We start from the raw sequence: 22488 nt of genomic DNA on the forward strand, positions 1-22488 counted from the left end.
ATCTAACCATTTAAACCATATACAGTGAGGAAAATAAGTATTTGAACACCCTGCTATTTTGCAAGTTCTCCCACTTAGAAATCTTGGAGGGGTCTGAAATTGTCATCGTAGGTGCATGTCCACTGTGAGAGACATATCTTAAAAAAAAAAAAAAATCCAGAAATCACAATGTATGATTTTTTAACTATTTGTATGATACAGCTGCAAATAAGTATTTGAACACCTGAGAAAATCAATGTTAATATTTGGTACAGTAGCCTTTGTTTGCAATTACAGAGGTCAAATGTTTCCTGTAGTTTTTCACCAGGTTTGCACACACTGCAGGAGGGATTTTGGCCCACTCCTCCACACAGATCTTCTCTAGATCAGTCAGGTTTCTGGGCTGTCGCTGAGAAACACGGAGTTTGAGCTCCCTACAAAGATTCTCTATTGAGTTTAGGTCTGGAGACTGGCTAGGCCACGCCAGAACCTTGATATGCTTCTTACAGAGCCACTCCTTGGTTATCCTGGCTGTGTGCTTCGGGTCATTGTCATGTTGGAAGACCCGGCCTCGACCAATCTTCAACCAACAGTAACCTTGGAAACGGTGGTCCCAGCTCTTTTCAGGTCATTGACCAGCTCCTCCCGTGTAGTTCTGGGCTGATTTCTCACCTTTCTTAGGATCACTGAGACCCCACGAGGTGAGATCTTGCATGGAGCCCCAGTCCGAGGGAGATTGACAGTCATGTTTAGCTTCTTCCATTTTCTAATGATTGCTCCAACAGTGGACCTTTTTTCACCAAGCTGCTTGGCAATTTCCCCGTAGCCCTTTCCAGCCTTGTGGAGGTGTACAATTTTGTCTCTAGTGTCTTTGGACAGCTCTTTGGTCTTGGCCATGTTAGTAGTTGGATTCTTACTGATTGTATGGGGTGGACAGGTGTCTTTATGCAGCTAACGACCTCAAACAGGTGCAACTAATTTAGGATAATAAATGGAGTGGAGGTGGACATTTTGAAGGCAGACTAACAGGTCTTTGAGAGTCAGAATTCCAGCTGATAGACAGGTGTTCAAATACTTATTTGCAGCTGTATCATACAAATAAATAGTTAAAAAATCATACATTGTGATTTCTGGATTTTTTTTTTTTTAGATTATGTCTCTCACAGTGGAGCAACTTAGACTGCACCGTAAACCTAAAAGTGGGGAAGGAATAAAGTCATATACTAGTGAGTCTCAAGGTCAGCAGTATTCCAATGACTTTATTATAATGTTGTACCATGCACCTACGATGACAATTTCAGACCCCTCCATGATTTCTAAGTGGGAGAACTTGCAAAATAGCAGGGTGTTCAAATACTTATTTTCCTCACTGTATACATTCATTTTAGCTAACTCTTGTAATGTATGCTGCTAACTAGTATTCATGCAATTGCAGCATGTGGCTTTAGGGTTTTACAACTGACTCAGGTTGGTGGAAGGTTTGTGCCGTCAGCGTGGCTAACTTAGTGGTATTAAATGCATTTTAAGATCCACATCACTCCAATTTGTAATTCAATGTTTACTTTTTTCCTCACCACAAAAATGTTTGTATAAATTTGTAGTTTTTCAAATTAGTTTAGCCATTCCACAATCTTTCCATGTACCTTCTCATGGCAACTGCAGAAGTAATCTCTGGAACAAGTACCCCTGGTTGGAAATTGCTGCGTTAAACTACTAGTGTTCAAGAAAAGCAGCTAAAATAAAGAGCAGTGTGAGGAGTGCATGTTTGAACCAGTGTATTTGGCAGCTGGTTGTATTTGACCTATTTCCCTCTGTGTGTCTCCATGCAAATGTTTATTTTATGAGACTGACCCAGATTTAACTTTGGGTCCACTGTGCTATACTGATGTCCTTTGCCAGATTTAGAATTCCTTCATGTGTGCTTGAGTAGTAGGGGGAAAAAAGCGGCATTGAGAAATCCAATTCTGGAAAAGAAATTTAAACAAAAGTGATAAGAAAACCAAACATGTTTTATCTTTTATTGTCCTACTCTGTTTTCATTCGGTTCTATTTAGACTACTTGGTTTTTTTCAAGCTGTCTATGGTCATGTTATCACGTCTTTTGTTGGTTTCAGTTTCACATGTATCTCTTCCCTGTTTGTGTGATGTATCATATGTGTCAAAGAAAGCATGTTTGTGGGCATATTCAAGTGTACTTTTTTACCCCTTTGGGTTTTTATGTTGTAATGATTGGCCCTAGAAATCAGTATGCTGACAGCGTCTAGCCCAACTTCTTGGCTGTCAGTGAGAGCAGCGAACACCAAGGTCAGGCAATGAGACGGGCATGAAAACAGATGTATGTGAGATGAATACCACATCACATGTAATGGTGTGTGTGTGTGTGTGTGTGTGTGTGTGTGTGTGTCTCCAGTGCGTGGCTTTGAGACCGAGGAGCATTTTGAGGACTATGTGAAAAATGACCCTCTGTCAGGAAAGCTGCTGGCTGCTGTGGTCTTTGAGCACCCCTTCACCCATGATGATGAACCTCTGCCTGTAAAGGTAAAAGGCAGCAAACATAAACACTGTAGCAGGTAGATGGTCAATTGTTGCGCCTCAGGAGTAGGATGCAACTGCAGTGGATTGTTTTGCTGTCTGGTAATTGTATCCGAGACACTGCAGAGTCGAGCCACAACATTAGAATGCAACATGTACATTCAGCTTTTCTGTATTTTAACAGAAGCACAATTACTTAAGAGAGGTGTAAAATATGTAACACTGTAAAATAATGTTTTACTGATCTCAGTAAAGGGAGGAATGAATACATTTGTAGTATGCGTTACCAGTAATACTGGTTCAGGCACTTTGTTCTACTGTCTGAAACCATGTTTGTTAACTTTAAGGATATATATAGTTGTTTCACAACAACAAGAGGCCCAAAATGTGTCATGTGAAAAGCCTAAAACAGACAATGATGTATTTAATTTGCCAAAACACACTGTAACCCTTTGATTCAGTGCATAGTGTAAGCTTATTTATTGCTTAGTTGATTAATTCACTCTATAACAAACTAAATGAGGTTTTGACTCAAGCCTAGTTAACAGAGAGTCCCTCTCATATACAGGTGAGCTACCACCTGCGTTTCACCTTCACCCCACGCAACGCCCCACCAAAAGAGAGGTCAGAGCTGAACCCGAATAATGACCTGGACTGGCACACGCTCAGCCTCTATCCCCTGTTTCAACTGCCGGGGCCGAGGGAGCAGTATGACAAGGAGGGGGGCACGCCTGGTGAGAATCCCAATTTCTTTCCTTGTCTTTGTGTACTTTGTCTGTCTCTCCCAGTTTTTCTTTCTCAAACCAAAAACATCCTGTCTGCTGCGACACTGCTAAACCTTAACGAGAACAAGGCCGCTCATCCAAAAACAAATTTTTAAACACGTCTCATTTCTTAGAGAAGCTATTCAGATTTACAGAACTCCTTCAAAAAACCGAGAGATTATAATTGATGAAAAGTACTTATTTTCCACAGGCGCAGGAGCGAGAGCCGTCTCTTCAGGCTTTGTTTCCATGGTAACCGCGGCCCTACACATCTTTGGCATGATCTGTGTTATCTAGTTTTGGCACTGTCAGGACGCATTGTGCTCCCTTGTTGGGCATTCGCGAGGTGTCAGGCACTGTTCAGGAGGCATCAAAACCTCTTAGCTTTATCTTCACGTTTGTCCATCTGTTTGTTTTATTTGTCAAGTTTAAAGGAGTTGATGATGATGAAATGGGGATTAGTTAGACACCGTTCGGCTGTCACCCACCCAGACCCCTTTTTCATAATGAAGTACCAAAAAGAGGCATGCTCCAAAAGATGAAGTCATCCTTAGAGCATAATTGGACCCAGATTAATGCTGATATAATGGTGGTTATTATTAATATCTCTTTTCTCTTTTCAGGTTATTACCGAGAGGGTTTCCTGGCCGTACAGCATGCAGTGGACCGAGCCATCATGCGCTCCTACAACAGAACTGCTGCTACCTCTCTGCTGCGACAGTTAAGAGTGGTCCTGTCACGGTTTCCTTACCCTGCCTTTATATATGACGTCTTCATCCTGGCCATTCAGAACCAACTGCCTCTACTACTGGTGCTCAGCTTTACCTACACCTCCCTCAACATCGTACGGGCCGTGGTGCAGGAGAAGGAGAGGAAGCTCAAGGTGGGTTTGTCTGTCTCTATTTGGGCTGTTGTTCTTGGAGCTGAAATGACTTAGGCTACGTTCAGACTGCAGGCCTTAATGCTCAATTCAGATTTTTTTTGTTTGACAGTTCACATTATAATTTATATGTGGCCCATATCAGACTCCAGTGTGAACTGTCCGCATCCTGAAAGTGACCTGCATGCGCAGAAGAATAACACGACGATGCTGTTGCAGGTTACAGAAGTAAACGAGGAGCACCATAGCTTCGGTTAGCTCGTGGGAGACTCCCGTTCATTGTCCTCTCATGGGTCACATTTCTCCCGAATTATGACAAGTGTTGACAACTTTCTGTTCGTTTGATTACGGTTTCTGGCACTGGACAAAACATCTGCCCCACAACTCACTCCCTCGGTCTCTCTCTCTCTCTCTCCCCACACTGTGTCCGCTCAGACAAGTAGCATGCACGTAACTCAGAAGAGAGCCCCAGTCCGGTGGATTTTAAGTATAAGAAAGGGAATTTGTGAGCAGATGATAGCGAGGTAGAGAAGGAAGAGAGCCACATGTTTAATTATGGCTTTATGTGGAGCTTTTTCGTTCATAGCGCATGTCTACAGCAGAACAGCTGCTCTACAGTGACGTCAAAGTCGCATCAAATGAGACCTGAGTGTCCAGACTGAGGTCGCATTTAAAAAGATCCGATCTGTATTGGATTTGGACCACATATGGAAGTGGCCCAATTCCGAACTGGAAAAGATCAGATTCCATGTCACTTGGCCTGTTCACACTGTCATAAAAAGATCAGATCTGAGTCACATATGGGCAAATAAATCGGATTTGGGTCACATTAGCTTGCAGTCTGAACGTAGCCTAACTTAACTGAACAGCTGATCCTTAATCTCTACCTTTTCTTGTGCATTTCAGGAGTACATGAGGATGATGGGTCTCAGCAACTGGCTCCACTGGAGCGCCTGGTTCCTCATGTTCTTTCTCTTCCTGTCCATTTCAGTCTTTTTTGTCACTCTGCTCCTCTGTATCCAGGTGAGTTTACGTTACAAAGCTTTGTTACCTAAGCTACAGTCCAGCGCGTAATGGCTTCACCACATATCTAACCAGTTTCTTAGATAAACAAAAGGTAATGCAGTGTCATTATCTATAGTAGAAAAACCTGCAGTATGAGTTTATTTAGCGCACAAATATGTAGCTAAGTTGCAGCTCTCACAGTAATACTTAAGTGTGACCAAAGTCCTTTTAGGCAAGTCCTGCTACGCTTCCAGGCAGCTATTTTGGACTAACAAGACCAGGCTCCTATCTAAATGAATGGGGAGAGAGCCAGAACTGCACTTTTACTGGTCACCGGAACATAAAAACTACATGAATAGAATCAGAATTAAAATCTGATAAAAATCGCTGAAAGAGTTTGACAACTTTGACCCAAAATAAGGTTTAAAAAGCGTTTTTCCCGACCGGTTATACTTCTACTACGCATGCATCACAACTTCCGCGCATGCGTAGTAAAGGTAAAACAGACCCTTACGTTAGTGCAGTTACCAAAGCTTAAAGTCATTATCACAACCTTTGAGGTGAAGGAATTAATTTATTATTCCTTTAGAGGCTATAAATGTGCCTCATGCACATAACTGATTACTTGAACTATCTGTTTTTCAACTGTTGTTTTAGGTGAGCCCTTATGGAGCAGTGCTGACCAACAGCGACCCCACGCTGATCTTTGTCTTCCTGCTCCTCTTCACTGTGGCTACCATCAACTTCAGCTTCATGATCAGTACCTTCTTCTCACGTGGTGTGTGTTTTGTGTGTGTGCGTGTGTGCGTGTCCACTCTTTTCTGAGTCATAATCATCAATAGTCAGTCTCTTGCTTTGTACTGTACAGTTTGTGTGGTTAGATGCCCTTAACACGACACTCTCCTGTTACATTGTGCTGAAATGTACAGTGGGTGCAACGCTGTTATCTCTCGGATGTAGGTCACAGTAGCCATGTTTCCATCAACGTTTTTTTATGTGCATTATGAAATATCGCATTAGAAAAGGTTGATGGATTCGGCAAAATTTGAAAAAAAAAATCGTATTCACAAATTTTACAAAAAAGTTTTTATGCTCGCTTCAGGTGGTTTTTGCCTTTGTTGAAAAACTGTTAATGCACCAAATGGGAGATGGAAACACTTTTGCCAAATACGTTCTGACGTAGCAAACTTGTCACGTCTGATCAGCTGTGTCCGCTGTTGGCATCTTGCCGGATATTCCCATAGCATTCGGAGACGTGGCTGGTAGCAACTTGCTCACTTGAAACACATTCCTGAGGACCCCTTTCCATTTTTCAAAGCTCAATGGCCATCAGTTCCATGAGGCTGGTTTTGTTTCTGGTTTGGAAGGCATACATCTTGTTTATTACAGCCATGTGTAACGTCAACTACTGACCTAACTACAGCAGCCGTAGCCTGGTTTATTCGCTTCAAACCAGCTGATGGAAACGCACATATTTCGCACTAATTATTTTTAATCAGTTTTTTGCGACATTTCAAAAGTCCGTTTAACATTCGCATGACAATTAGATGGAAACATGTCCTCCTCTTAGTTGGTCCAAAGCATAAAAGTAGCAGTAAATTGCACATGAGCTATAAAAAACATGTTTAAACTATACAGAGATCTGAACAACTGTTATGTTGACTAGACATAGTAAAACTCATTATATTCACATGACAGTATTATTGGATCAACTATGAGAGTGTATATATTCAAGTCATGTAAATACTGACTTAATAAATGTTTTTAGGCTGCTGGTGTATTTGCGTTGCTTTTTCTTGGCGAAGAGAAATGTTTTGTTCACTGAGCTTCTGTCTTCAGCCACGTGAAATTCAAGCACCCCGTTCAGCCTCAACAACACAGACTAAAAGAAAACTATTTAAATCTCTCCTTTTTCATGTTCCTTTTCCCCTCTCACTCTCACTCATTCAGAGCTTTTCATTCAGACCAACATCCGTCTCCTTCCAACTTTGCCCAACAAAACAGCTCAGGTTGCAAGTGCTCATCGGCCTCAGTTTTATGCAGCCTTTTGCAAAGCAGTTGCACACAAGTACTTATTTGCCAGCCATGCTGTTGTTTATATTATCCTTTGTTTTGTTTTTTCTATTACTACTACAATCAATAAGAAACATGAATTGATTATAGCTGGTTATGATTAGGCCTTAAAAGCCTTTTCTCCACTGGGGCAGAGTTGAAGAGAAAAGTTACTTAGAAGCCTCCATTTTGTTGGTTTACTCTGTCGTGTTGAATTTCTCTTTCCAAATCATCATTTTGTATATCTAACTCGGTAGTATAATGTGCTCTGTCACCTGTCCAGACAGTTTCCCTATTTCGCTTTGACAAAATGAGGCACGGTACCATGTGTCATTTTATCATTTTAAAAAAAATGTGATTTTTGACAGCCTGACTAAAGTCATTGAGACATTGTACATGCATAGAAACTTGCTAAATCACGAAGATCATTACATAAGGAACCCTAAATAGGTTCAAGGGTTTTGCTTATAAATTATGATTTGTCAATGGAAGAGGAAAGAGGCTGCAATGAGGGGCTTTTACAGAAAATAGGCCAACAGGGAGTGTCGTGCAGTGCCCTCATTGGCCATTTTTGAACAAAGACGGACTATTTTTCCATCTTGGCTGTGTGAGCAGCTGTCTTGATACTCCCCCACTCCCACCCACTGATTTTTAGGAATAGATTGTGGCACTTAAATATCACATGGTGTGCCACAAGTGCTCTTTTGAGAGGTTTTGCTCAGAAAAAGGACCCCTGAAAGTCTTTAATTCACATCATCCATGGTACTCAGCCCCCATTTCTCATTTGTCCTCCTTAATGCTTCATCTGAACAACACTCACAGACTCTGTCAATTCGGGAAATGGATTTCGCATCAAAAGTGGTTCTCTTCACATATCAATTCACTGGTTCGCTCCTACTTTGGTCTGCAAATGCGTGTGTGTGTGTGTGAGGTTGTCTAGTGGTACAGCAGCGTTCTTCTGTAACTGTGGAAACAGAGTGACAAGAGCTGTGATTGTACTGTTCAGTGCACATCTCTTTCTTTTTTGTCTAACTTAAGCTAACGTGGCGGCAGCAGCGGGTGGCTTCATCTATTTCCTGAGCTACCTGCCTTATTTGTTCCTGTGGCCACGCTACGACTTACTGACCAAAGCCCAGAAAGTGTCAGCCTGCCTCATCTCCAATGTGGCCATGGCCATGGGTGCTCAGCTCATGGGAATGTTTGAAGGCAAAGGTGAGACCTGAGATTAAGTTCAAAGTGAATTTTGTCTGGACTTTGGACTATCTTGGCTGTATTAGGAAGTTAGGCTCAATTTGTCTGTTTAGTTCCTTTTTAAAAACCTTTTATTTTTTTTTTTCACTGTAGGCACAGGGATCCAGTGGTCAAACCTGTTTGACTCTGTGACTGTGGACGATGACTTCTGCCTGGGCCATGTGTTGGGCTTGCTGCTGTTTGACTCTGTGCTCTATGGGTTGGTGGCCTGGTACATGGAGGCAGTTTTTCCTGGGGAGTATGGGGTGCCTCGACCGTCTTACTTCTTTGTATTGGTATGCTTCAAATAAGCGGCTCACACTTTCACGTGCACACACAAACACAAAGATGTACATAAAATTTCTGTTGTCTCTGCAGCAGTATCAGTTAGTAATATAAACTTAAAAGAAGTAAATCAAAGAGACGAAGAAGAGGAAGCTGTGTGCAAACAGTGATGCTTGTTACATTTCAAACTGTGTGTGCTTATAATTAATATTTTTTTAATTTACGTCTTGTGGGATTGAATATTTTGTGTAAACTAGAAATAAAATTACATTTTCTTATACAGCATTATCAGAGTTTGGTCTAGAAACCTGATGAAAAGCTATGTACCTTTTGGATTTCCAAATTGTTCTTACTGGTATTTATCCTTCTTTAAGAAACTTTGTTATCAACTGGTGAATTATTTTTCCTAATCAAACCAAAAAAAGTCTGATAAAAGCATTCTGTGAGTGATATCTGTGCAGCTATTCATAATCTGATGGAGTAACCATGGGTAAAAGAGGTCACACAAGGTATGTGGCAATAGCAAACAAAGACAGAATTAATAGATAAGGATACAGACAGTTGCTTTGTTTCAAGAGGCAGACACATTTACCTAAATAAGGGATATGATACTTGCACTAATAGAAGTGCAGTAAAACGTATGTGACCCGTCACCAGCTTCCCACCTGTAAGCACTGCTAACTGTTTGTTGAAAGGCATGAACAAGCCTGATCTGTCTCTACCAGGAATTGCACTAGGGTGTGACAAGGCTTTTTATACTGTGGTTTGGAAGTAAACACAGATTATAATGTCAACAAATGCTGGGTGGTGTTCAACATTTTCAGCACCTCAGGTAGTTGTAAGGTCAAAGTCAAGGTATCCTGCAAGAGAAATATTGCCTTGGATTAAAGAAATTGTTGCACTCAGTGAAAGTGGCTCTGATATAGTGACAGTGGAGGGGATTGAAAAAGTTAGGTCACAAGATATCGGTCAGAGGAAGTGTTTGGGTCCAGCTACCCAGAATAACAGGAAGCGTCTGAGTCTGTCCAGCCAACACAAACAAGGTTTATCTTTATAACAACTATGGCCGATCACGAAATGGCGTGCCTTTACACACACACAAAAATAAACTCATGCTAACCCATTTCCCAGTAGTTGGGAATTCAAGGGACTGCCAGCAGGGTGTGGATCAGATGTTGACGCAGTTTATGTCCATTGTGTGGCTGTGAGATGCTGTTTCTAATTGCAGATTTGACTGTTAGAAGTGCACCAGAGGGAAGTGTGGTCAGGAAACAGTCCCCTCTGATTTGTGTTGTAAAACAGTGTACATGAACAATGTTAATGTGCTCTCTCTCTCTCTCTCTCTCTCTCTCTCTCTCTCTCTCTCTCTCTCTCTCTCTCTCTCTCTCTCTCTCTCTCTCTCTCTGACTTTTATGCTGTAAAATATCGTAGAAAGCTTTTTTAACTGAGGCCACTTTCACCCTACTGCAGTTCCTGTTTGTCCCTCACTTTCTCTCAACCCCCTTATCTGCAGCCTTCATACTGGTGCAGCAGTCCTCGCATGGCTTTGGTGAATGAGAAAGAGGAAGAGGAGGATGCAGAAAAGGCTCTGAAGGGGGAGTTTATAGAAGAGGAGCCAGCTGGTCTAGTCTCCGGGATCAAGATTAAACACCTTGCTAAGGTGAGCAGCAAAACAGATACTCTGACCCACAGGGTCAACATGTCCACTGACTGTTATGTGCGAATGGTGAAAGTTTCCCAGAGAAAACGTGGTAAAAGAGCAACAACATTACTCTGCCCCCATACCTTTCTTGCTCAGGTAATGCATATAAATCTTCTATAAATATATCTATATCTATAAATCTTTGGATTTATCTCTCAACAGGAATTCAGAGTGGGCAACCAGACACGGCAGGCTGTGCGGGATCTCACGCTGAACATGTTCGAGGGACAGATCACTGTGCTGCTTGGACACAACGGTGCTGGGAAGACCACGACACTGTCCATGCTGACAGGTGACCAGCCTAAACACACACACATGCAATCAAACATAGATGCCACCTAAATAATCTCATCTGATTGCTTTTGTGCTTGTGTATCCAGGGCTGTTTCCCCCCACCAGCGGCAGGGCCTATATCAACGGCTACGACATCTGTCAGGACATGGCACTGATACGCCGCAGTCTGGGACTCTGTCCCCAGCACGACGTACTATTTGATAACCTTACTGTCAGAGAGCACCTGCTCTTCTATGCACAGGTATTCACACAATCATGCATTTATACACAAAAACACACACTCACAGACATGCACTGAAAAATCCTCTTCAGCTGAATCTTAGTTTATTGTTCTCCCACCACTGCATTATTGATCGAGATGTTGATTGAAAGTGGTACACCTGTAAAATATAATGTAATCCAGTACAGCAACTCTGGAATATTTTATAATGGCCAGTTTTTGTTGAAACTTTCCAAGAGGTGTTAAACTTAAGGAAGTCATCCACTCTAAGAACTAGATGGGTCGAGACACGTTCTGTCAGGCTTGCCGCAGCTCTCCGCTGACATCAATGTGAAATTTATGCTGGGAGTTTGCTTTATTTGGTATATTTATCTGCTTGATATCCAGTTGAAAGGCTACTCCACAGACAAGATTCCAGATGAGGTAGACCGTATCATCCGTATCCTGAACCTTGAGGACAAGCGACAGGCTCGCTCCAAGACCCTCTCTGGTGGCATGAAGAGAAAACTCTCTATTGGCATCGCCCTCATTGGAGACTCCAAGGTGAAGACTTTCATGAGCTTCATTCGCTCTCCTCCCTTTTGTCCCATCCTTCCGCCACATTAACCACATCTCATCTCTTCCCTACCATTGTCTGTCTCCAGGTGGTGATGTTAGATGAGCCCACATCAGGTATGGACCCGTCAGCTCGTCGTGCCACCTGGGACCTTCTGCAAGGGGAGAAGCACGGTCGCACCATCCTGCTCACCACACACTTTATGGACGAGGCCGACCTGCTCGGTGACCGCATCACCATCATGGCAGGAGGAGAGCTGCAGTGCTGCGGGTCACCACTGTTCCTTAAGAATAAGTATGGTAAGTGACGAGTGGAGTGGAAATAAAGAGTGGCATTGACAAGATATCACTCTCAGGGCCGCCAAATATGTAGTACAGTTGTTACAAGACTTGATTGTTACAATTAGTTATATAAGCCTTTGTTCCTTTCCTCTGCTCACCAGGTGCTGGCTACCACATGGTGATAGTCAAGGATGCTCTTTGTAACGTGTCCGAGATCACCCGCCTTGTCCACATGTATGTTCCTAATGCCACACTGGAGAGCAGTGCTGGGGCCGAGCTCTCCTACATCTTGCCCAAAGAAAGCACCAGCAGGTGAGTCAGTCACGTCTTTGTTCATACGTAGAATACTCTCAATGACACAGTGGAAAGTGTCTTTAAGGGGAGAAAACCATTAACAAGAACACCTGCAGAACTAAATGATAAACTGGGCCAATAGACCAGAGAATGTCTCAAAATGGATCAATACATTTATAAAATGCCTCACATCATTACATTGCCCAACCTACACTAACACTGAGTATATGATTATAATAAATACAGTAAACGTATGGCTCTTTCTCTCTTTGGCTCTGCGCGTCAAACTCTTTCTTCTTAGAGCAATTAGAGCAATCCACAAAAACTGGAATCGGTCTGATAAACACACTGAAATTGTTCATTTCTTATTTTACCATGACCTTTCAGTTTCTTCCCTTCAGGTTATATTTTCCTTTTCGGCCATCTCTCCGTTACATCGTTTTATGCTCTTCACACACACATAAATTGGGCTTTGAGTCCACTGTGGCACTTACTACTGCTCTATGATTAGATTTAAAGCAGAACTTATGGTACACTTATTAAGAGCTCATATTGTAATATTGAGTGATAGCATTTGTCCCACTCTGATGTAGCATGTAATCTGTTTCCCTGGTGCACTTTGTGTTTTCTCTCAGGTTTGAGCTGCTGTTTGCTGAGCTGGAGATGAACAGAGAAGAGTTGGGCATCGCCAGCTACGGCGCTTCAGTAACCACAATGGAAGAGGTTTTCCTCAGGTATGCGAAATATGACATGGGCGAATATGAGTCTTTCTAATTTCCTGAATCAGCAGGATCTGACTCAAGGAGTAACTCTCCTATTGCCAGACAAATTTTGAGTTAAGCAGCACTTTTAGCCAATGTACTTACTCAAATCACTGTAAGATACAAGATGATAATTTTAATGCAAAACAACGTGGGTTTCACACTATTTGAATTAAAAAAATGTCAATGTTATAGTGGAATTTATGGGGGTTAAACCAAACCTCATTGTAAATTGTAATTTTTTTCCAACCTGGCTGATATGTTCACGTTCTCTCCTTTGCTCACACATCTCAGTCCCAGCCAACTGCTGCTTATTGAGCCATTATTTATGCTTCCCCGTGGACTGCATCTGTGGCAACGAGCACGAGAGTGCTTCCACTGCGGACCACTGTATGCTACTTCAACTAGCACAAGTGTATGACATTGTAATTGGGCCTGCCAAGCATGTTTGTCTCACAGGCCTCATTATTTATTAGTCATACTGAGAGTCGGCGTGTTATGGCCATAAACGCTACACACCAAACATCAAACGTGACACAAAGACAAGCTGCTGTTTGAACATTTGGTCATTTAGCTCCCTTCTGGTGTTCAGTATTTTGTAGCCAATTAAAACGACTTGTCTGTTAGAGTAAGACTACGACCATTGACTCTTTTTAAATTAAACTTTCATTAAAAATTGAATACTGTAAAATTATCTTTTCCAGACATCTAGAACATCTCATGACCAAATGTTTTACAGGAGATTATGTTGTAGTTTCGTCATGTTTACTGACACAGAGCTCAAATATATAAATAGATAGCTTGAAAACATAGTTCGAATTTTTTCTAAAATCTTATTTTCTTGGATTGTTGATAAGTTTGTTATTCAATTCCATGGGTAAGTGGTGTAGAAAGGATAGACTGATGGACTTGTCGGAAGATGTAACTAGGCTCACAAAGGCACAAAGGGTGTCTAATATAGTTGGATGTGCCCTCCTGTGTAGGTGCCTCGGTTGGATGATAATTGAATTGTAAAGCCCACAAATAGCTTTATTTGCAAGCAGCCCTGCTTTTCTTTACCTTAGTGCGCTACTGAAAGGAAGGAAAAATGAGAGTGGATGGATTTTCACAGCCAGTGACTCTCCTCGCATTAAAGAAGCCCTGTTGTTTTTTTATGTGTGCATTTTGGAGATTTTTTTGCTTCATTTAATGTAAAACATGACATTTTATAAACTATATTTGAGTTTTGTGCTTTACTGTAATTTCAGCAAGGATTTTGAAAGTAGCGATAATTAATTTTTTCTGGTATTTTTTACTTTATTGAATAGACAGACTCCCTTGGTAGTCTGACAAAACTGAAGACTTCATATTTAAAGCACCTTTTGTTCCTGGTTTCAGTGAGTTGGTGGATAACCACAGATTCATTTGTGTGTTCAGAGTGGGAAAGTTGGTGGATTCTAGTTTGGACATCCAGGCAATCCAGCTGCCAGCCCTGCAGTACCAACATGAGAGACGCTCCCATGACTGGACCACAGATGACGCCAGCAGCATCAGCGGCATGACCGATGTCACCGACTTCACAGACAGCGGCACACTCATCTCAGAGGACTGCTCCAACATCAAGCTGAACACCGGGGTGAGATGTGAAGAAGCACAGAAATGCTTGTCATGTTTCCTGCAAAACATATTGCTCACATTTCAGTCCCCCTGTACTCTCCTGTCAGGTCAGACTACACCTGCAACAGTTCTATGCCATGTTCCTGAAGAGGGCGTTGTACAGCTGGAGAAACTGGAAGGTGATGGTGGCGCAGTTCCTGGTCCCTTTGGTCTTCACTGTTGTGGCCTTAGTTGTGGCACGCACCTTTCCCAATCACAAGGAGTCTCCCCAGCTGAGGCTGGCACTCAGCCGCTATGGTCCAACCAGGGTCCCTGTGGCTCTGCAGCCCATGGCGGGTCCCCTGGCCTCTGCCTTGGCCAACACATACAGTTCACAGCTCCCTGCCCAGCTAGGCCAGCTCGTCAACATCACAGGTAAACAGAGGGAGAGAGAGAGACTTGGTTTGACTGCTTAGATGAATATTTGCTGACCATATGTGCCTTTTCTCCTGCTGCCCATCAGACTTTACTGATTACATCCTGACTCAGGCAGAGGAAGAAGGCGGCAGCTTTAATGAGCGCTGCGTCGTTGGTGCTGCTTTCCGTGGCAGCAGCAGCCAGTATGCAGAAGCGACGGCCTACTTCAACAACGAGGGCTACCATACACCCGCCACAGCCCTCATGATGATGGACAATGCTCTGTTCAAACTTCTAGCAGGGCCAAATGCTTCCATCCAGACGAGCAATTACCCCATGCCACGCAACCTGTCTGAGATCGCCCAGAGCCAGCTCACAGAGTGAGTGGAGGGAAGGAAGAGTTAGGAGAGGAGAAGCACAGTTACAAGCAACACAGTTGTCACACACATGCTATAAAATATATTGTGTTCCAAGTGATTACAGTTCACACGGCATGACTATAAAGGTTAGATTTCCCACATGAATGTCAGGTAGTTCTGTTACACTTTAAGGGTGAAACATTACTAATTACATTGATGTAATTACCTCATGTGGGTCTCTTAGAGGTGGGTAAAATGAACTCCAAAAGGGAATTCAACATTTATTTAATCCCAAGTCACTTTGTGTAGCCATCATACTGACAAGAACAAGAATTATCAAGCTAGCTGGGTATAAGTTGAACAACAGTATGGATTTGAACAAGTAAAATAGTGTGATTATACATCTCAGCTATTTCACATCTCGCTCTCTTGAGATCCTCCTGTTCTCAACCTGTTTTTCGACTCCTTCTCTCTTTTTTTTTTTTTTCCCCTCTCCTAACCGTCTCATTCTATTCCTCCATCTGCAGGGGAAAGACAGGCTTTGCCATCGCCATCAACTTGATGTACGGGATGGCCTCCCTGTCCAGCACCTTTGCCCTGCTGCTTGTAACGGAGTCTTCTATCAAGTCCAAGCATGTGCAACAGGTCAGCGGCGTCTACCTGTCAAACTTCTGGTTTTCTGCCCTGCTGTGGGACCTGGTCAACTTCCTGATGCCCTGTCTCCTCATGCTGGTCAGTATGACATTTCATATTACGTGGTGGGATTAAGGCACGGAGACTGACTACTCATTGTAAACAGAGTGCTCCGATTTGTCCAGGCGGTGGAAACAGTATTCATAAAATTGATGTATACGTTGTCTTATTTTGTTTTATGCTCTTAGGTGGTATTTCAGGCATTCGGAGTTAAGGCTTTTGTAGACGACAACCACCTGATAGATGTGTTGTTGTTACTGCTACTGTATGGCTGGGCTGTTGTGCCTCTAATGTACCTGCTCAGCTTCTTCTTCTCCACTGCCGCTACTGCCTACACACGCCTCACCATCTTCAACATGATCTCTGGCACTGCCACCTTTCTGGCTGTCACCATCATGACCATCCCAGGTGAGAGACATTGGCTTCAAGCGCTGGTAGACAAGTATCTCAAATTACCGTATTGGCCAGAATATAAGACAATGCTGATTATAAGACAGCTGTTTTTTGGAAAAATAGTTTTTAAGATAAGGAACGCTTTCAGAAAAGTCCTGAGAGGCCAGAAATGACAGAGCCCTGATCCTTGAAGCCTTTTCTATTGTAAAAGTGAGACATGAAATACTTCCTAATCCCACTTATCCAAATGTGTTTTCACATGCAGCAACTTCTTCTGTTCTCCTGTCTATGAAGCCAATAACCTACCATTTTTCAGACTGTCAGTTTGAGCTCTTCATCATGACATTCTGTGACACCGGTAATTGGTGGCTGCTTGACAAATTCATTGGAACCTTTTCAGCAGTAAAGACGCTGGGAGACGCTTTCAAGGCATCTTTCTTGTCAGGAATGTACTTCCTCTGTAGTAGCAAAACACATTACACAAACCATCAGAAACTCATGTAGGTTGAACTAGGCTGAATAAGCACAGGCTGACTCTAAAAGACACAATATAAATGGATTTGGAGTAACACGCTATGTTATGCGCTAGTTTTAAGGGTTTGAAGTTTGTCTTTGGCTGAATACATGTGGAGTCCACTCCTTCAGAGATCTGGGTTCAGTTCCCAGCATCTGTCCTTCTGGCCTGGCCGCATCCCTCATCGAATACAATATGCAGTATTTGTGGATGGGAAGCCAGTGAGGGATCACGTTCTAGCAACAAGAAAATGTTTTGTTTTTTTTAAACGGAAAAGAAAAAAACTCGCTTATCATTCCTGTTGATGGCCTCCTTATGCGTTCCTTCTCCAGAGTTGAACCTGACTGATCTGTCGCACTTACTGGATAAGGTGTTCCTGATCTTCCCAAACTATTGTCTGGGCATGTCCTTCAGCCAGTTCTACCAGAACTATGAATTCATCTCATTTTGCACCTCCAGTCCAATCAGTCCGGACTTGTGCAAGTACTTAAGTAAGTACTGAATAAATGTAGCCTCACAGAATGCCATAGAAGTGGTACAGAGTATGTGTGTGGTTATTACAACATAACAATGAAGATGTGGTCTATTACCTACATTTGCCATTTAATTTCTGATGGATCTCAGATATAGGAGATATATTATTAAAATGATTAATCATAATGTGGGTGGCAGTATTACACATGCATTGGAATGACAGTGGTGGTTCATCTTTATAGTGGCAATGATTATATAAATGATGTATCCTAAAAATGAAATACAAATGAAGAATTCATTGCGTTCAGTTTTTACCTGTTTCATCAGACTACATTTTCCACAAATAAAATGACCACATTTCTTGTGTAAACATAACTCTGTGTTTTTCTGATTCTAGACATCACATATCAGACAAACTACTTCTCGATGTCAGAGCCTGGTGTTGGACGCTTCCTCGTGGCCTTATCAGTGCAGGGTGTAGTCTTCATTTTTCTGCTGTTCGTCATCGAGCTGCAGTGTGTCCGCACACTCCGGCGACTCCTCACCTCTCTGTGCAGAAGACGCAAACAGGTAGATGTATTGTGGGAGTGGTGAACAAGGCAGTGTTTGTCTTTTCCTGTGTTTGGGGTGGGGGTAGGGGTGGGGGTGGGGGTGGGGCAGGGGCTTTCCACTTTCATCAGTAATTTTCTATCAGCCCCGAGTTCGCACTGTGTAAGAGGTCTCTCTGGGGAAACAATTTTCAAAGTGTGGTTAAATATATTATAACTGAAACTTAAAAAAGGAGAAGCCTCTAAGGACAACTTGAGTAGTGGTTTTAGATCCACAAAGTGAATGCTCTCTGGTCATGCAGATTTTAATAAATGAGCAGCGAATGCACAACATAGTGTAAACTCTTCATGAGAAGGAAATTTTAACTCTGAGGTAACTCAGTCATAGATAGAAAAACTGCCACTGCGGTGATTCATATTAAGTTGAATGCCAGTTGGCAACACTTGTCACTCATAAAAGAGATCTGGCAATTAGCACTTTGATTTGTAAGTTTTCAAAGCAACAGAACTGCAAACAAACCACATCAACTGACCCCTAAGTGCAGGTGTTAATAAATCTACAAAGTGATTTATTGTATCAAAGGGAACAATCTTGATTTGAATTAACTAAATATTGATGTTCTAAATAAGATGTTCATCAGTTTTTCCCCAAAATGGATACAGAGCATTTCATATATCACTCCTTCCATAACCAGACCAGAGTCCCAGCCACACTTCATCAGGCAGACGAGGCCACAAGGTGTTCCTTGAGGCTTTTCACACTTCTAAGATCTATTAACGCCTCTGCATTTATCAACACATAGACTTTATCAGAGGGAATCTTTGACATTTAAGAATTACACGACTCATCTGAAACTCCTCCAACTGATTTTAAGAAAGCACTTTTGTGAAACTGTGTTTTGGAAACAGAGCATTTAGAGCTGAAATGATCCGTTCGTTAATCGACGATTTGATAAATGAAACGGCACAACATGAGGTGTGAGGAGTTGCTGATTTTCTTTAGCTTATGTGATAGTAAATTGAAAGTGTGTGTGTGTGTGTGTGTGTGTATGTATGTATATATATATATATATATATATTTGGTTTTGGACAGTTGGTTGGACAAGACAAGCTATTTGAAGACTTTGCGTTTGGCTTTAGCAAATAGTCAATATTATAATTAATCAAGACAATGATTAATCAATAATAAAAATAATGTGGGAGTATTATTTCAGTCTAACCCGATACTATGACATAGTAAACGATTACATATTTATGTGTATTATAGTCCCTTATGAAGTATTAATTACTGGACTTTACAAGTAGTGGACATGTGCTGTTGCTGCCAGAACATATGGGACATCAATTTTACTGTGACGTGGAGGCAGTGTCTTACTTTGGTGGTTGATTTTTGATCGTGTGTGTGTATGTGTGTGTGTTAGTTACCTCTAATAGAGGACCCAGCACTACTTCCAGAAGACAGGGACGTGGCCGAAGAGAGGAAGAGGGTCCTGGAGTGTCAGCCAATATTAGAGTCGATGGTTGGTAGCCCCCTCATACTGCAGGAGCTCAGCAAGGTATGTGGCACAGAGGTCTTTTCCTTCTATGCGTGGGTTTGTATTCAGCACTGGCAGAGGATGCTTCATTGTTTAAATATGTGTGACTCTAGAGGAGAGTGTCTCTGTGAGATATGATGAGGTGGTACAGACACGCTGTTATCTCTTCCTTTCAGGTGTACAGCAGTGGGGAGAATCTTCTGGCTGTGGACAGGCTGTCTCTAGCTGTAGGTAAAGGAGAGTGTTTTGGTCTCCTGGGCTTCAATGGAGCAGGCAAGACCACGACCTTTAAAATGCTGACAGGTGATGAGAGTGTCACCTCCGGGGACGCCTACATTGACGGATACAGCATCTTGAGAGACATTAAGAAGGTAAGAGAGGAGGAAGGTGGAAGGAAAGCACATTTCAATATTCAAAGATAAACTGTTTTCAGTAGTTTGACTTAGTTTACAAAATTTTCAGTGTAGTGCTACGGTGCTTTCAAAAGGACAACATTTGAAAGAGGACATTTATCTCTGGATTGCAGGTGCAACAGCGCATTGGTTACTGTCCCCAATTTGATGCTGTGTTGGACCACATGACAGGAAGAGAAACTCTGAGTATGTATGCCAGGCTCAGGGGAATACCAGAAAAGTATGTGTCTGGCTGTGTGGAGAATGTCCTCCGGTCGCTGCTGCTGGAGCCTCATGCTGATAAACTAGTCCGCAGCTACAGGTAGGTAGCCCGTTGGTGCAGAGAAACGAAATCTGAGCCATTCCCCATTCTGTTTTGTGCCATGCAGTTCATATGTTAGCCTGAATAACACTCGGTTTTGTTGAGGAAGTGTGTGTAAATAATGTGTCAACATCAAAATATGCAGTGGTGGCAACAAGCGGAAGCTGAGCGCAGGCATGGCTCTGATTGGCGGGCCTCCTGTCATCTTCCTGGACGAACCTTCAACAGGGATGGACCCTGTGGCCAGGAGGCTGCTGTGGGACGCTGTTACACGCACACGGGAGTCTGGAAAGGCTATAATCATCACTTCTCATAGGTGAGATTTATAGTATGTAATGGGTATCAGCAGTGGTACATTTACAAGTACTGTACTTGGGTATAATTTTGACTTTATATGCAGTTAGGTTAGTTTAGTGGTTCTCAGCGTATGGTTTGATAAATCTGAGGGGTCCTGAGATGATTAATGACAGAGGAGTAAGTTATTTTGCAAATTTTGGATGGTTCAACCTTGTTGGGTCTCGAACAGTTATTTAAGTGAAACCATTTAGGTAAGTTAAAAGGTGAAATCTTTCTTTGGTTGAACTGCTAACATTTCCTAGACGTCTGAAATGTAACCAGGGGCCACAACTAGACTGCTATTTTTTTTGAAAGAGGTCACAAACTAATGTTGGTAACCACTGGTTAAATCTTGTGTTGTATTTTATGGGCCAATGAAATGTTTTAGATAAAGTCTTACTCTGAAATATAACTAGTAACTATGTACAGTTTCTCACAAAAGTCAGTACACACTTCACATTTTAGTAAATATTTGATTATATTTTTCCATGTGACTTCATCTTCTTATAGCTTAGGCCATCTTTATGTAGCGCAACAATTCTTTTTTTCAGAACCTCGAAGAGCGTTCTTTGGCTGTGTGATGTGTTATTTTGAGGGGACAAGAAATTTACATTGTTATACAAGCTGTGCACTCACTACTTTACACTGTAGCAAAGAGTCATTTCTTCAGTGTTGTCACATGAAAAGATATAATCAAGTATTTACAAAAATGTGTGAATCTGTCAGATTAATGTAGTAGAGTAAAAAGTATATTATTACCTCAAAATAGTGCTTAAAGTACAGAACTTAAATATACTTACATTCCAACACTGGAAAAATTATACTTATTACTCTACTGCAATTAGCTGTAGTTACTAGTTACTGCACAAATTCATATATTTTATATATTATAAACTTAAAAAATATTAAGCATAGATGAAACTACCCACCAATATATAAAGTAGTTCAAATTAGCACCACATCCAACTACATCAGTAAAACATTATCTACATATTAATGCATTCATATTTTTCCGGTTATATAATATATAGTATATGACATATATATGACATTCTCCCTGCCCAGTTTTTAGCATATCATAGAAGTACTTTTTTATTTTCAAATTATTTTATTACATTTATTTTTTTCTACCAGTACTTTTGTACTTTTACTTTTGAATGGTAAACTTTCACTTATAAGGAGTATCTTTACCATGTGGTAATAGTAAAAGAGAGAGTACATCCTCCACCACTGGGTGTTAGTTGAAAGAAGTTGTGCTGCTACATCTTGATGCTTGAAAAGCAGAAGACGTGAGAACACTTACCTCTACCTGTCTCCCTGCTATGTTCCCTCACCAGTATGGAGGAGTGTGAGGCCCTGTGTACCAGGCTGGCAGTGATGGTTAACGGTCAGTTTAAGTGCCTCGGGAGTCCCCAACACCTGAAGAGCAAGTTTGGGAGTGGCTACACACTGCTTGCTAAAGTACACATAGAGGCTGAGTTGGAGGAAAGTGACCTGCAGCTATTTAAAGACTTTATCGAAAGTACCTTTCCAGGTCAGTGGCATACAGTTAACAGTCAGTTTCATTTAATTTTAATTCACTGGAAATAAATAAAAAGTGTGTTTACTACCACAGTACCTTTAAAAATAACCAGGAGGTCTCAGAATGTAAAACAACAGAACTAAATATATTATTGTAGCTGCACTGACATTTACATTCAACAATACACATTTGAATGAGAAAATAACTATGTGATCATTATGCCAAAAAAATATCTGTATATGTATCAATATTCTGTGCTTTACAGTATGCAATTGCTGGTGTTTTGCTGTAAAAGCCATCTGAAACTGTAAAAGAATTTCAAAGCAAATATAACCGTGTACATTTTCTTCCACCACAGGAAGTCAACTAAAGGATGAGCACCAGGGAATGGTGCATTATCATTTGACTGACAAAACACTTACCTGGGCCCAGGTAACTGATTTTCAGAAAAGGAAATATCCCACAATGTGCTCAGTAGAAAAATGGAGAAATACATCTCTGCATTTGTGCTATGTTAGAGCACCCTCTAGTGGACAGAGTGGTACACAGTAAGGCTTGAATGCCTAAACTACA

At 41.7% G+C, this 22488-nt stretch overlaps 1 protein-coding gene across 1 annotated transcript in view; it reads left to right on the plus strand.

The window, feature by feature from the left end:
- The window catches only part of abca3b (ATP-binding cassette, sub-family A (ABC1), member 3b), a 33637-nt gene that overhangs the window by 8683 nt on the left and 2466 nt on the right, over window positions 1-22488 (plus strand). The window contains exons 4-30 of the mRNA XM_038700855.1: window positions 2390-2517; window positions 3080-3245; window positions 3899-4158; window positions 5062-5178; window positions 5818-5938; window positions 8251-8424; window positions 8557-8738; window positions 10241-10387; window positions 10592-10721; window positions 10810-10964; window positions 11331-11486; window positions 11588-11798; window positions 11942-12092; window positions 12710-12808; window positions 14252-14450; window positions 14539-14845; window positions 14934-15207; window positions 15714-15918; window positions 16068-16287; window positions 17119-17277; window positions 17658-17830; window positions 19230-19364; window positions 19520-19714; window positions 19870-20057; window positions 20203-20373; window positions 21731-21927; window positions 22274-22347. Coding sequence (XP_038556783.1) covers window positions 2390-2517; window positions 3080-3245; window positions 3899-4158; window positions 5062-5178; window positions 5818-5938; window positions 8251-8424; window positions 8557-8738; window positions 10241-10387; window positions 10592-10721; window positions 10810-10964; window positions 11331-11486; window positions 11588-11798; window positions 11942-12092; window positions 12710-12808; window positions 14252-14450; window positions 14539-14845; window positions 14934-15207; window positions 15714-15918; window positions 16068-16287; window positions 17119-17277; window positions 17658-17830; window positions 19230-19364; window positions 19520-19714; window positions 19870-20057; window positions 20203-20373; window positions 21731-21927; window positions 22274-22347 — 4694 coding nt within the window. The remainder of the gene's footprint in view (window positions 1-2389; window positions 2518-3079; window positions 3246-3898; window positions 4159-5061; window positions 5179-5817; window positions 5939-8250; window positions 8425-8556; window positions 8739-10240; window positions 10388-10591; window positions 10722-10809; window positions 10965-11330; window positions 11487-11587; window positions 11799-11941; window positions 12093-12709; window positions 12809-14251; window positions 14451-14538; window positions 14846-14933; window positions 15208-15713; window positions 15919-16067; window positions 16288-17118; window positions 17278-17657; window positions 17831-19229; window positions 19365-19519; window positions 19715-19869; window positions 20058-20202; window positions 20374-21730; window positions 21928-22273; window positions 22348-22488) is intronic.

Source organism: Micropterus salmoides, unplaced genomic scaffold (assembly GCF_014851395.1).
Source record: "Micropterus salmoides isolate LMB-PRFRI ecotype aquatic unplaced genomic scaffold, ASM1485139v1 Ms_hic_scaffold_10, whole genome shotgun sequence".
Classification (NCBI taxonomy): domain Eukaryota; kingdom Metazoa; phylum Chordata; class Actinopteri; order Centrarchiformes; family Centrarchidae; genus Micropterus; species Micropterus salmoides.